At 39.5% G+C, this 15,019-nt stretch overlaps 1 protein-coding gene across 1 annotated transcript in view; it reads right to left on the bottom strand.

The window, feature by feature from the left end:
* Positions 1–11,512, bottom strand: part of DAPP1 (dual adaptor of phosphotyrosine and 3-phosphoinositides 1) — a 50,049-nt gene extending 38,537 nt beyond the window's left edge. Inside the window, exon 1 of the mRNA XM_063108694.1 lies at positions 11,412–11,512. Within this exon, the coding sequence (XP_062964764.1) occupies positions 11,412–11,512 (101 nt within the window). The remainder of the gene's footprint in view (positions 1–11,411) is intronic.
* Positions 11,513–15,019: the final 3,507 nt, after the last annotated feature.

Below are 15,019 nucleotides of genomic sequence, written 5' to 3'. Positions count from 1 at the left end.
CAGATTGAAGAACTCCCTTTAGCATTTCTTGTAAGGCAGGTCTAGCATTGATGAATTCCCTTAGCTTTTGTTTGTTTGGGAAAGATTTTATTTCTCCTTCATATTTGAAGGTTAGTTTTGCTGGGTAGAGAATTCTTGGCTGACAGTCTCCTTCGGCACTCTGATTATATCATCCCATTTTCTTCTGGCATGTAGGGTTTCTACTGAAAAATCCACTAAGAGACATATTGAATGTTAATGTATTTCTTTTCTCTAGCTGTTTTCAGTATCCTTTCTTTGTCTTTGGCTTTTGATGATTTGATTGTAATGTGCCTTGGGATGTTTCTCCTTAGACTGAATTTGGTTGGCAACTCCTGAGCTTCCTCTGACTGGATACTGTCATTTCTCTCCATACTTGGGAAATTTTCAGCCATTATGTCCTTGAATGTGCTTTCTACATCTCTTCCTTTTTCTTCTCCTTTGGGTATGCTAATTATGTAAAAGTTATTTCACTTGAGGGAGTCCCATATTTGCTGTATTTTTGTTTCACTTTTTTATTCTTTTTTTCTTTTTGCTCCTCTTGTTTGGTAATTTTACATGTTTCACCTTTGAGCTCACTGATTCTTTCCTCAGTTTGATTACGTCTGCTGTTGGAGCTTTCTATTGAGTTTTTTGGTTCAGACAATTTATTCCTTATTTCTAGAATTTCTTTTTTTTTTCTTTTAATAGATTCAATTCCTTTGTTAATTTTCTCATTCTGCTCCCAGATTATTTTCCAGATATCATTTCATTTCTATCTGTACTTTCTTGTGATTCCCTGAACATTCTTAAGAGAATTATTCTGAATTCTCTGTCAGACATTTCATAAATCTGCTGTTCCTCTGGGTTCATTGCTGGTGCTTCATTTGTTTCCTTTGTTGGTGTCATATTTCTCTGTTCTTTCTCAATATTTCTGTCTTTATGTTGATGCCTGGGCATTTGAAGAGACTGCTACCTCTTCTAGGTTTTAGATGTTCTTTGATGGTATTAGACATTTACTGGTTAACATCAGACCTTTGCCTCTGATCTGGGGGAGGGGGGGGTGTTGTGGGTTTGTTTTTTTTTTTCAGTTTTGTGTTGGATTATCATCCACCACTTAAACTGGATATTAGTACTGGAACTAATTTGTTATGTTTGGTGAATTACAGAATTGGGGGAACTTCCTGTGGGAACCTACACTTGAGTCCTGTGGTTGAGCTAAATTGTTGCTTTGCTGCTGATTCTCTGGGAAGGATTTTTGTGCTGCTAATGTTTTAGTTGGCCTTTTAATCACTTCTGGGTCTTGTGAAGTCAGATACACCTGGGCTGTGTGGAAATTCTGGCCTGTGACTGAGTCTTTCCAGCAAACTTAGCCCCCTGCAGTTCTATATTCCTGACCAGTCTCCACTGTGTGGGCCTGCACAAATCAGAAGTCAGATAAGTTGCCCACACTGCACCCCAATGTTCTTCCAGCAGGTCAGCCTCTCCCTGCACTCCAAATGCTTCTTGTGGGGTGGGCTGTGTACTGGTCCCTCATGATGATTCACCAGCCTCTGGGTGGCTCCTTTCTTTGCTTGTCTGTGGCACCTTGCTCCTATGTGGGTCTACGGGAACTCTGTCAGTGGTCTCACTGGCCTAGGAGCTAGTATAGTATACTCTGAGGCCCTCTTATCCTCTGCAGACTCCCAGCAACTTCATGCAAAGGGCACATCTGTGGCTTTTATAAGCTCCTGCTCTGTGTGCTACAACTTCTTCCTGCCTCTCACTGGAGCAGGCCCTGAAGCGGTTGGGGCTTGAAATGGTCACAGTGGTTCCATCTTACTCTCATCATGGCTTCTCAAACCTTCACAAACTCCTCACATCTCTCCTACTTTTCCCCTGAGCTCCAGTGGTCCCAGGTTGGCAGTCTTTGCTTTTTAATAGCTGTAAATTGATCAATTGTGGGAGAGAGTGATGCTGGGGACTGTCTAATCCGTCATGATGGTGACTTCCCATTCCCCTTTTCTAAGACCATGGATGACATAGCTAATTGATTTGTCTTCTTTCTTGCTGAGCCTGTACTTGGGCTCACTATTCTTCTGAACCCAATGGTGATAGAAAATGAGATGAATCTATTAGGCATTCTCACTCTAAGCAATTTACTTGAATTTCTCTCTCCTTAGCATTTGAGTCATTCCATGGAATTGCTTGGCTGCTGATTTCATTTGTGTTCATTTGTTCATAGAGTTGGTGTTAGGTATTTTGATTTTGTGAAAGATAAAGCTCTTAGCCCTCTATGCCATTAGAAATCATGGGTTTAGGATAAGGAACCATCTTATTTACCTCAAGAGCTGTCAGTACCGGGTTTGTATTATAACCAGCCTGTGACATATCTAAGACAAGGTGGTGTTGTCCACATAAACATGCTAAGTCACCTTTTCACAAGCATGAGGATATCTTTCCACTCATGCTTACATGGACCCTGTCCAAACAGAGAGAACCAAGCAGAGGCCTTGAAAAATATTTGGAAGTTCTAATAAGGCCTTAAACAGGTGTCATGTGATGCACAGGGGAGGCTGAAGAAACTCCCCACAGTCTTTCCAATTAGGAGGTTTCTATGATGGAAGCAGCATGGCTGTGACTTTCCATATAATTCTTCTAAATGCCCACGTGTGTTTGTGCATTAGCTAAATGGCCAAGCCAGCTGCACCAGGCTTTAGGAAATAGATCTGAGTGATGACAGAGGCAGAGTATGTGAGCATCTCATTGATCCATGAATTAAAAGTGGGTTCCAAGTTTTCTGGTGAGAGTCAAGGCTCAGCTAAAGAAAAACAGGACTGAACAGAAGAGAATTCTGTGGGAGTTAAAGATCAGGATAAACCTGTTCTTGAAGGAGTCTGAGGAATAACGCAAGAAGTTCTGAGAAATGAAAACACAGAGATAGAGTTGGAGGCTCAGAGATTCAGAGACATGGAGGGCACAAAGAGAGATATGAAAGTCAAAGATCTGGAGACAGAGATGGAAAGATAGAGATGCGAAACTTGGAGTCAAAGAAATTTCCACTGGCTCACACAGATAGCAGAAGCATGTAGGGACAGTGACAGAGGGAAAGCACATGCATGCCCAAACAGAGTGACCCAGGAGACAGAGGCAGAGGAACCAAAGAGAGATAAGGATGTGGACACATAAAGAGAGATCCACAGAGCCTGAACTGGAGATGGACCAACACACCCAGCAAAGTCAGAGACTTGCAGGGACCTGAGGGACAGAGCCACTGACTTGTGGGAGGGATGGAAATTGCATGTAATTGCAACAGAGATCCTTTTGTTTAGTCCCCAAGGCAGCCTGCACAGTGCAGGAATAGCTTCAAGACCAAAGGAGCACCGTTGTTCCCTAGTGGCTGGGTCTCAGGGAATGTTTGGTTTGGACTGGAAAAAATATTTTGTAGATAAAAACTTGAGGAGGCCTAGAATGACTGGGCAAGGATCCAAAACCAGAGATTCTCTCAGGAGGGTTCCTCTCCAAATGGAATCAAGCTTGACTCTGAGCTTACTCTGGTTACTCTTGAAATCATGAAATGCTGGTTTAGGGTGATTGTCTGTGGACTGTGGTCGCCATTGGCAACCTACCATTGTGGGCTAGTACAGGGGACAGAGAAGGCTACAGGAAGCTACAGCTGCAAGAAAGAGTCCAGACTTTGGGAGATGTAAAAAATACAGGTAGATTCTTGTTTCATTAGTTATCTCTACTCCAGTCCATAGTTCACACGACACCTCTAATCAGTGTCAATTTATCTCACTGGTAAGAAGAGTTGGGCATACGGGGACTAAGAGAATCTGAGGGTGATTAAGGCAAATGCATTACCGGTGTTGGTGTGGTAGAGAGCTCATTGGCTGAAGGAAGGAACTTGAGTTCTGGTCTTGGCTTTGCCTCAACTTGGGGCACTTCAACAAACACTGAAACACCTGCTCTTTGTCAAGTGGTATGCTCAGATGAAGACAGAGAAGTCCTGCTCCTAAGGAATTCACTGCCAAAAGGTCTTGACTGTGCTCTAGCCTAAAGCAGATGGCCAAACCTCTTAGCACCTCAGGATTGACATCTGCAAAATGGTTCTAAGATTATCTGCTGAATCAACCCAAACCATATAGTGTACTGGTGGTGAATCAGAACCCTAAGAGCAGTAACATGAAATCCAGACAACTTTATACATTTATAAATTTATACTGATATAGCTTCAGCAAACAAAGAATGAGCTAGAAGATATTTGTGAGACATGAAGGTTTTCAAATTTTCTTTGATATCATTTTGAAAAAATATACAAAAGCAGCAAAACCTGTTTTGTTCGGATGTGAATCACTTATTGTGCTCAGCTCAATGGAATGACTAGTTTCTACCCCGTTCCTTCCTTGCTATTCCCAGGTGAGCACTCTGGTTTCTTATTCACCCATCGGTAAACTGCCTCACTAATTAGCTTTCTTGGCTCTGGATCCATTGCCACCCGTCATGCCCGACTACCAGATTAACCTGCCTAAAAGCAAAACATGATGACCGTGTAATTCCACATTCTTACAAACATTCAATGACTCCATGTTGTCCACTAACTAAATCTATTTTAGGCCTTCTGGAATCTGAACCAACTGAAATGTATCAAACCTTAACACAGGGAAACAGGCTGGCTCAGGAAAGAGCTTGCTTTGACACAAACCGAGGAGATGATGGAAAACTATCCTACCAGAAAGCAAGAGCAAAATTACACGTATATGATAAGAATTCAATCTGTGTATATGTGTTTATGTATGTGCTTACAGAAAAAAAAAAAATATATATATATATATATTTTGGTGGCTGGCTGGTAAGGGGATCTGAACCCTGGATATTGTTGTTGTCAGCACCACCCACTACCAACTGAGCTAACCAGCCAGCCCCCAAAAAATATTTTTAAAAGACTGGAAAGAAATTTAACAATGTCATTTTAGGCAGTATCATGCAGCTGACTTGTTTGGTGCTTTTCTTTTTTCCAAATTTTCAGTAATTAATATACATTACTATTATTTTTAACTGTTTATTATGAATAATTGTAGATATCAGGAAAATAAGAAATAGTATAAATAATAGTATAAATTATACCCACATTTAAATAATACCCATATTTTAGGCAGAATAATTTTTAACCTTTGCCATATTTTTTCTTTATTTATATACTTTTGGATGAACAGTTTTAAGGTAAATTGTAGATATCATGACTTTTTAACCCTAAATAATTCAACGTATGTCTAGAAAGTAACATTCTCTTACATAACTATCATACTATTATCAAAACAAATTGAGTTATTGCTCTTATGCTTTTTAAAGTTATAAACATTCTTAAACAAGGAAGGTCTGACAACAGGTAAGGGGCAAACACTACTGGGCAGGGGGCCGGGGAGCACGTCTGCAGAGAAGCTGGTGCGGAGCAAGTCACACCGTCGAGACCCGGGATGGGGACTGTGCTTGGTTCACAGCAGTCCGTAGCAGGGAGTAGGAGCAGAAGTGTACAGGCTCAGAATAGAAACATGCCATCTAGAGGAGTTAGTAGGAGCCAGAAATTAACCCAGGCTTTTAAAAAAATAAAATAAATTAAAAAGTCTACGGGTATGGTTATGAAAGTTCAACTACAAGAAGAAAGCCAGGTGGAAGCTTCTCCCAGAAGGAGGCTGACTGAGGGAGAGACCAGAGCCAGGCTGGATGCTCATTGAGCAAATGGGTCCTGGAGACTGGGTGGGTCTGAGTCTACGTGTGGTCTTTTTATTTTCTGAATCCTTGTGTATTTTTCCACTTTTACTCCTTTATTTATGCCATTTTCCCTGTATGAAATGTCATATTTTCTGACCTCAACTGACAAAAATCATATCAGTGCCAAGGCCATCTTCTCTTCATCCTGTGTCTCCCTCCCTGTCTGCCATATATAGGGTGTCTTAACTAGGCACTGTTACAGTGTCTTGGCCCACACTGTGCTGCATTCTCACTGCACATGCACGTGCACTCTCTGTCTCTACACAGCCACTTCTTCCTTATTTTAATGTCCCCCACACTGCCTTGAATAATGTCATCATTCAACAGACAGATCTATAAATCAATGGAAGAGGGAACGAACGAAACAAAATGACTCCATCCAATGTGGAGAAACTGTGCGACAGATTTCCATATGTAAGTAGAAGGAAGTCAACATAGAGGAACAGAAAAACACAACAACCAAAGAGGAAATTCATTCGAGTCAAGGAGAGATCGAACTGCACACTGGTTACATACAATCAAACAGCCACAGAAGAATCACCTTCCATTTTTGGAATCCAAGATTACAGAATTGTGCACAGAAGAGGAACAAGGTTCATTGCTCCAGGTGGTGTCACAGCTCTATAAACAGGTCCCACTGAAGTTTTGACTTTACTATATTTTTCTCAGCCTATTCAATTTTTATAGTTCTGAAAATGAAATCTACTCAGAACTCAATAAGGTCTTGATTTATTAGGATATTTGCCTGGCTTTGTGTGCATGTGTTTGTGAATTAAGTGAAAAATAGAAAGAATAATGTCTTTTATAATAAACTTTTCTGCTTGTATAATCTTAGAAATTTCTTTTCTTCTCTTGGTTTACATGAGCACTAGTAAGTTGCACTAATATAATAAGAAGAGAGATGTTTGATGAAAATCAGGAAGTTACATTAGTGGTCACGCATGTGGGCTCTGGAGCTAAACTGGATTTGAAGGTTCCTAGTGTGTCGCCTTGGGCATGTGATAAAAACTCTGTCCTCCACTTTTCTCATATGTAAATAAGGATCACACTAGTTATAATATCTCACAGTGGTGTGGGAATTAAATAAGTTCATACATGCAAAGGGCTTAAAATAGTGCCTGGCACATGGTAAGCATCTAATAATTCCTAATTTCCATTATTAGAATGTGTGCCTTTGGTCAGTGGGCTCTGTGAAGTAGCATAGCACAGTGGAAAGGACCTCAGCTCCTCCCGGTTAAGCTACTAGCTGTGTCCCTCAGGTCCACTACTCAAGAGGCCTGTGACCTGGAGAATGCACTTAACTTATTTGAAGTCACTCTTTGCATGTATGAAATGAGTATGGTAAGACCGTATTGAAAGTGTCATTATGAAGGCTAAATGACAATACATATGAATGGCATGGTGCTGGCTCATACTAGGTGGTCAATAAATAATAACTATCACAACTGGTTTGTGAAATAAGCATGGGCTCTGGACCCAGATATTCTGGAACTTCAGGAAACCTGATTTCTCTGCTCTTGAATCTCCTCATATGTGAAGTTAGAACACTAATGCCTTTTGAAGTCCAGAGCTAGTGGATGAAAAATGTCTGCCTCATAATAGGGGCTCATTTTGTTTATTGTCATTTATTTCCGAGGTCAGCAAACCCCTAGCTGAGGACCACCTCCGGCCAGCCACCTGTTTTAGTATGAACTGAGAACCAAGAATAGTTGTACATTTTGAAATGCTTGCGGGAAAAAAGAAGAGAAATATTTTGTTTCTCATGAAAATTATAGGAAATCCACGTTTCAGTGTCCATGAGTTATGTTTTGTTTGAACATCACCACAGTCATTTGTTTCTGTATTCTCTAGCAATCGTTACACAGCAATGACAGATGAGAGTAGTTGTGGCAGATCGGAAGGCCTGCAAACTTTAAAATATTTATTACCTGGCCCTTTATAAAAAAAGTTTTGCTGATCCCTGTTCTACTCTAACCTTCTCTTCTATGTGAAGATTAAGGGGCAGAGAATTGAAGAACTTTTATTTATTTAAATATCCAGAGCTTAAAATCTAGTTTTTTGGCACTGGTCAACCCAGCCAAACAACTGACACTTTATTATAAAATTTGAGATTTAGGAAAGTATATGAAAAAGGAATACTTACTATATTTCTCACCTGAGGCAATATGTCTGATTTCATAATTTGAATATTTAATTTAAAATTACCCAAAATATTGTTATTTTACAGTATCCCTTTTGTGTCTGTAGTTATATATATAACAATACTATTTCCACATTATCTTGTAGGAACTTTTGCTATAGCCAAAGAATTGCCAGAATTTTAAATAATTAACTGACTAGCAATTCTATACCAGTTTGTTACCTATGTGATATCTCTTGTATCTATTACTTTTTTTATTTTTCCATTTCTTCATTTTGAAAGCAGCAAATGGCATGACCACTGTCCGCAGCCCACCTCTTGCTTCTCACCCACCATTCTTCACAACCCTCGCCCAGTGCCCTGCCCCACTCCCAACCTCCTCCCCCCCAATCCCATACTGTCAAAGTAGAAGGAAACTGAGCAACAATTTAAGATGGTTTTGTTTCTTCTTTGCTTTTGGACATATCAATGCATTTAGGATGAAAGAAAATAAATATTTTTAGACTGACACTCTATAAATGAGACATGGGCTCTGTTGCTCCGGTAATTCTTGCCATGTGATGCCCTGGTCAACACGGGACCCTGTACAGAGCCCCAACCCAGACGAAGGCCCTCACCAGATGTACACCCTAGACCATGGACTTCCCAGCCTCCCAAACTGTAAGAAGTAAAATTTTTTTCTGTATAAAAATACATAGATAAATGAGACATGGAAATGCATCTGAGTTGCTTGATTTAGGTACTTTAGAAAATAAACCTGTGCTCCGAACAAGTCATGTATGTTCTTGAAAAGCAAGCAATGGATTTGCTGCAGTTCAGGGTCAATGTACAGGACTTACACATTCCAGAGCCTGAAGAAAAATAGGGACCCAAGAACAGAGACTTATGATACGTCTCTAATTTAACTACTACATTATCTGTTTATATCTATCAAAAACATAAATATAAGAATTTAACTACTCAAATAACCTATTAAAAATAATTTTTAAATTATGTCATTAAAACTAGCCACCTTTTATCTATCAACTACATTAAATCATTTTGTTTTTATGGGGCTTTTAACAAACTGAATTAATCAGGTTTGGTACAGAACATACCTCGCCAGTGGATTAAAGGTTCAAAGAAAAAGTTTTATTTATATTCAGAATTCTGCCAGAGGAAACAAGTTATTGTCAAAATTTCTGAAACTATTACCTATGAAAAGTATGTAAGTGGTGTGCTGGAGAGACAAGTACTGGGTCAGTTTCATTATTAAATATCTGATTTTGCAAGCCGAATGTTAAATCCTCGGCAGATTGAAGTTGTCCATGATGGGAATATTTATACCCGAAAATTAGGCAAATTCTAGAAAGCAGGGCTTCTTCCACCCATTGCTGCACTACAGGTGGCATTCCAGCTCATCACTGTGTATGTTTAAATAAACCATGCAACTGGTAGTTCTTTTGGGAGGAAGAATAAAAACGTTTTAAAACTGATTATGGTAATGGTTGTATCACTCTTTAAAGTTGCTAAAAATTACTGAACTGTACACTTAAAATGGATGAATTTTATAATATGTGAAATATACTTCATTAAGGTTGTTAACCAAAATGTCCCCAAACCAACCAACAAAATGCTAACATTTATTAGTGGTTTTTAAGATTCAAGTACACACTCAACAGACTCAAAATGAAAAATAAAGCCACATTTACTCAGCGCTTTTGGTGAATATATATTCTATGCAGTGAATCCCCCACCTCAGTCTCATTATGGAATCACTTGGAGAATTTTAAAAGAAAACCCTCTCCTACACAGATACTGACATCATTTGTCTGATATGCGAACCTGGACACCAGGAATTTTTAAAAACTCCTTGGTTTGTTCTAGTGCACAGTCAAGGTTGAGAATTAGGACGAAAGAGCAGTGTCCCCAGATATTTGCAGGTGTTCATTATTATGGAGATCATCCTCACATGTTTGATAAATTTCCAGACCTTCTGAAATAGAGATTTCTGGACATAGATGAATCTTTATGTGTGTGCATGACTCTGGGTTTTGTATTGAATGTCTATTCTTTGCACGTGGAGAGAAGGCATAGCTCTATTTTCTCTGTGGGGTTTATCTGTGGTCGCTTCCTGCTTTTGGGATCCTGGTTGTCTAATTGATCTTTGTCATCTAAGTGTGTACCAACAGCACGTAAGTACAGAGTTTGGGTTCAAGTATTGTTTGCTTAATTAAAGGATCAGAATTGAATATCTCCTCTATCTCTCTTCTCCTCTGGGGGCCTTTTACCTTTACCTCTTCTGTTTGGAGTTTTAATCCAGAAGGATAGAGACATCTTGGAGTTCTGACTTCCTAATAAAGGGTGTTCCCTTGAATGAAAATTCTAGCTGTTATATCTGATTTGCCATATGAAGGTACAGTTCAATTCTGAGATCTCAATTTTAAAATGTAAAGACAGGTATTATTGAGAACTTTTTACAGTAACACAACACAAAAAGACACACTCTCTGCAGACTTAACCCAAAGAGATTTTATCTCTATTTTTTTTTTTTTTTTCTAGTTAAGGACAAGACTTTTGCAGGTTGGAATCCCACCTTTGCCATTTGATTGATGTGTGGCTGATAAGCAAGTTATTCAAACCTGTTTTGTGCTCTTTTTCGTTCTTTATGAAATGGAGATGACAACAGTTTCAATGTCATTAGGTTGTTGTGAAGATTTAGAGATATTTATCCAGGCAGAAGTACAGGTTTGCCCTCCTGAAGCACAGGTGTCAAAATCAGCCTCGTCAGGATATTCCCAGTGCTTTAGATGTAAGGTTAAGTTTCTCAAAGAAATCCCCTATTCTTCTCTTGTGTAATGCATGCTTCTTTTATTAAATAACCTGATGAATCATCTCATTTAGCTCCCTTCTTAAAGACAGGACTTTGATGACTCCATGTACCTAAACTTACCTGTTTGAGTCAGAAATTTTATATTCTTCCTGAATTGGTACTTAAAAGGCTCCAAGTTGCTCCTACAGACATGCATACATACTACAGCTCACAAATACAGTGTCAGAAGGAAACCCATAAGTGAGATTTCTACAGAAACTTCCTCATTCTCTGTTTTGAAAAAGTCCCTTTCACATGCAGTAGGGTGTGCTTTCTGTTTATCTTACCAGCAACACAGTCCTCTTACTGTCCATAACTCAAAACTCTTTAACAGAACATTTATGCATAAACCAGAGCAATATCAAAGAAACCAAGCAAAAGCATCTCATACAATCCAATTCTATCCCTATTCTCAAAGAATATCCAACATTTATTGTCCTATTTTCTCAACCTACCTGTTTTCACATCTGGAAAAGTAATATAGGCTTTTACAATGGAATTAGTCCCAAACAGAAAGATGTGTAACAGACACGAATAAAATGGGAAGGATAGAATATGGGGCGGCAGAGAAAAACGAATGCTGAAGATAATCATTAATCAAAGTGTGCATTCGGGTGGGAGTGGGCAGTTAACATTTGCCCAGAAGCACTTTGAAGAGATCTGCTCTCTTACCCCAAGTCCTGCAGCAGCTCAGCGTCTCCATCCGATCTGCTCCATAGATCTGAGAGGTCCTGGGTGCTCATCTTTCTTTCTAGGATTTCTCCTCTGCCCATTCGCGCCCTTCACATCCACTAAACCCCTGCCAGGTGCTGTGCGAAAGAGGCAGAGGCAGAGAGAGAGACAGACTCAGCAGCTCCTCATGCTTTCTCCTCACTGAGAGGAGCGGTTGTGGCTGTAAGTCTCCAACCAGCAAGGAAATGAAACTTGGTTACTCCTCCCACTGACACTCACCGCCCTGACCCTGAGGCACTGGCAGGAGGGTTCCGTCAGTCAGGAAGTATGCAAACGCAGGTAGCTACCCCTGAGGACACCCACACTGCATCACGCAACAGGCGGTTTCTGTCAACGGAAATAAAGAGGAGACCACCCACTTGGGGTTGGACTATTAGTTTCAACTCTTTGTATGAGGCCAAACCAAAGCTCCTCCCCAGTGCCATCAGCCTCTGGTGTGCAGAGAAGGGTGCAGGCACTCACTCACCTCACTTCTTTTTGTCTGACACACAAACATATGGAACACCAAGGAAGCTTCTATGTCAAGAACCACCTTTACAGTAGGTAATGAAATCAAACAACCGGTTAGACCCAGAAGGTTTTTTTCAGCACCTTCCCAATATTTCTACTTAATTACCCAAGCTTTCCAGCACACCCTTGATGCTCAGGTTGGGGATGATTCAGAGACAATTATTGTTTTCTCCATGGAAGAAGGATTAGGTGAGAAAAAGGTAGGAAGAAGTTGTAGGGGGCCATCCTGGTGCCTAACTAATGGGGAACATTAGGACTCCTGCAGTCTTCAAGCTTCACTTCCTTCACTGGGCCTACTTACACCCTATATGGCTTTGAGTCTAGATTCATGCATAGAGAAGAGATTCTGCCTCGAATCCTAAAGGGAAAGTTCAGTGACTGAATCCTTGAGAAGTGGAACAAGGTGCAGTGATAAATGAATAAAGAACATGGAAAGAACATGCTTGTGCTTCTCTCTCTCTCTCTCTCTCTCTCTCTCTCTCATCACTCCCTGACTCACTTGGGGTTCAGCACTGTGCTCTTCCTCTTGCTTCTGCCGGTGTGGGATGAGGACTAGCAGCAAGCAGAGCTGTTCTTAAAGGCCTTAGGTTGTTGCAAGAGGCCACTCTCTGCCTAGCTTTATCCTGTCTTTAAGATTCTTCCCCATCACCTCCATTCACCAAGTGATTTGTGAGACCCTGGTTATTCTGGTTGCCAGTGAGAAATTCCTAAGTGTCTAGAGACAGCCTGGGAGAGACTAAGCTCTGACAACACCCACACAACTGATTTACATGAACATTTAACATCTTTTTGGCTACAGTTTATTCAGAGAGGAACACAGGGTTCACTTGAACAGAATAGAGAGGCCAGTCCAGGCCAGGGAGGTGCAAAATGTACACACCGTAGAGAGAGGAGAACAGCCTGTGCACCAGATTTCCTGTTGCCTTTCTTTAACCCTCTGTCGAGTGTTTTAGATAGATATATAATTCCCATTTTAGCAAATTTCATTTTTCTCCTTAACTTCCTTTTCCCCCCAGGAAAGTGGCAGAATTTACTAAGTTCACCCCCTCTTTCCTTTTTCAATGTTCTTGCCCTTCTCCCTTTCTCATTTTGCTGTCCCATCTCTTGTCCTCTCCTTTGGTGTTATTCTTCCATTTTGTCACTTATTCCATTTTTCCCAGGATCCCTCCCTCCCTTACCACCCCTTTTTCCACTAACTGCACATTCAGTATTACAGTGGTACCTTGATGGCTTCAACAAAATGCCGAACATTTATAAAAATATTTGATTATTGTTTTACATTAGAATGTTTAGATGATACAATTTTTTATTAAAAGGACCTCAATTTTTACTTCCAAATACCTTCCAAATGAGTGCAATGTATATTTTTAAAAATCACATAACTCACTTCTTATTTATTTCAATAATCTCTTTTCAGTAGTGCTGATTCACAGCACTGAATGTTTTCAACACTGGTACTTAACATAGAAATGGACACAAACAATAGAGTTAATTTTAATAATTTTGTAGTATCTTCTCTTTTGCTGAAAATAAATTTTTCTTATCAAGAAGTGTTCGGCCTTTATTGAAATCATCATCACATTCAGATCATAGTTTTCTCATAAAGAGAACATAGGGAGAACTATTTTGTCCGTATTTGAATTTTTTCTTTAGAAGAAAGGGCTTTTAATACTCAGTACCCCTCTAATGAGAACCTTTTAAAATAAACTACTCCATACAGTTTAAGACTCTTTTTGATCTTTTTCTAATTTATTTACTTTTACAGAAAGCCCAAATATCATAATGTCTGCCTTTTCTCTGGTCACCTGGCAATGGCAGTCCTACTTAAGCTCTCAGCAGAAGGAATTGTCCTCTGAGTTCCTATGGTTAACTGTTTGCTATTATCTAACATGATCTCTTTTTCTCCATCATTTCTGTTAGTAGCATTTCCTAGGATACATTCTTGAAAGGGAAACTGTATTAGTTCGTTTTGTGTTGCTTATAACAAAATACATGGAACTGGGTAATTATAAAGAAAAACGACATTTACTGCTTGCAGTTTCTGAGGCTGGGAATCCCAAAGTCCATCTGGTGGTGGTGACAGTGGCCCAGAGGTCTCACATTGCAAGATTGTGGAAGCAGAGAGAACAGAGAGAGAAAGACAGACTCTCCTCTTCTTTTAAAGCCCTCAGAATCATGCCCCTGACCACCATTTTTGATCCACTCACTATGGCATGGTCATACAATCCAATCACTTCTTCAAGGCTCCACCTTTCAATAACAATAATAGGATTTTCCACCCTCTTAACAGTCACAGTGGGGGCCAAGTTTCTAATACATAAAACTTGGGGGACTCAATTCAAGCTTCAATGAGTTTTGGGGGGACATAATTCAATCCACTACAGAAACCTAGGCTTGGGGTTACCATGGATTAAGATTACCATAATGCACACCATTGCCTGAAAAAGAATTCCAAATAATAATCTTAAGGAAACTCAACAAGATGTGAGAAAATACAGATAGATGACACAACAAAATGAGAAAAACAATTCAGGATCTGAAGGAGAAATTCAAAGAAGAGATAGATACCATACAAAAAAAAAAAAAAAAAAAAAAAAGAAATCTTGGAACTGAGGAATTAATTAAATGAAATTTAAAAAATACAACTGAGTGCTTAAGCAACAGGCTAGATCAAGCAGAAGTAGGAATTTCTGAACTTAAAGACAGGTTTTTGAAACAACTCAGACAAAAAATAGATAAATAAAAGTAAAAAAGAATGAAGAAAGCCTATGACATCTATGGACAATTTTAAGCATACAAACATCATGTTGTGGGTGTTCCAGAAGGGAAAGAGAATGGAAAAGTCACTGAAAACATATTAAACAAAATAATAGCTTAAAACTCCTCAAGTATTGGGAGAGATATGGGCTTTTAGATGCAAGAGGATAAAAGATCCCCAAACAGATTTAACTCAAAAATCTCATCTCTAAGACACATTGTAGTCAAATAGTCAAAAGTCAAAGACAAAGAGGAAATTTTGAAAACAGCAAGAGAAAAGC

This window comes from Cynocephalus volans, chromosome 9 (assembly GCF_027409185.1).
Source record: "Cynocephalus volans isolate mCynVol1 chromosome 9, mCynVol1.pri, whole genome shotgun sequence".
Lineage (NCBI taxonomy): Eukaryota > Metazoa > Chordata > Mammalia > Dermoptera > Cynocephalidae > Cynocephalus > Cynocephalus volans.
The sequence above is the reverse complement of the archived record's forward strand: the minus strand, read 5'-3'. Positions and strand labels throughout refer to the sequence as shown.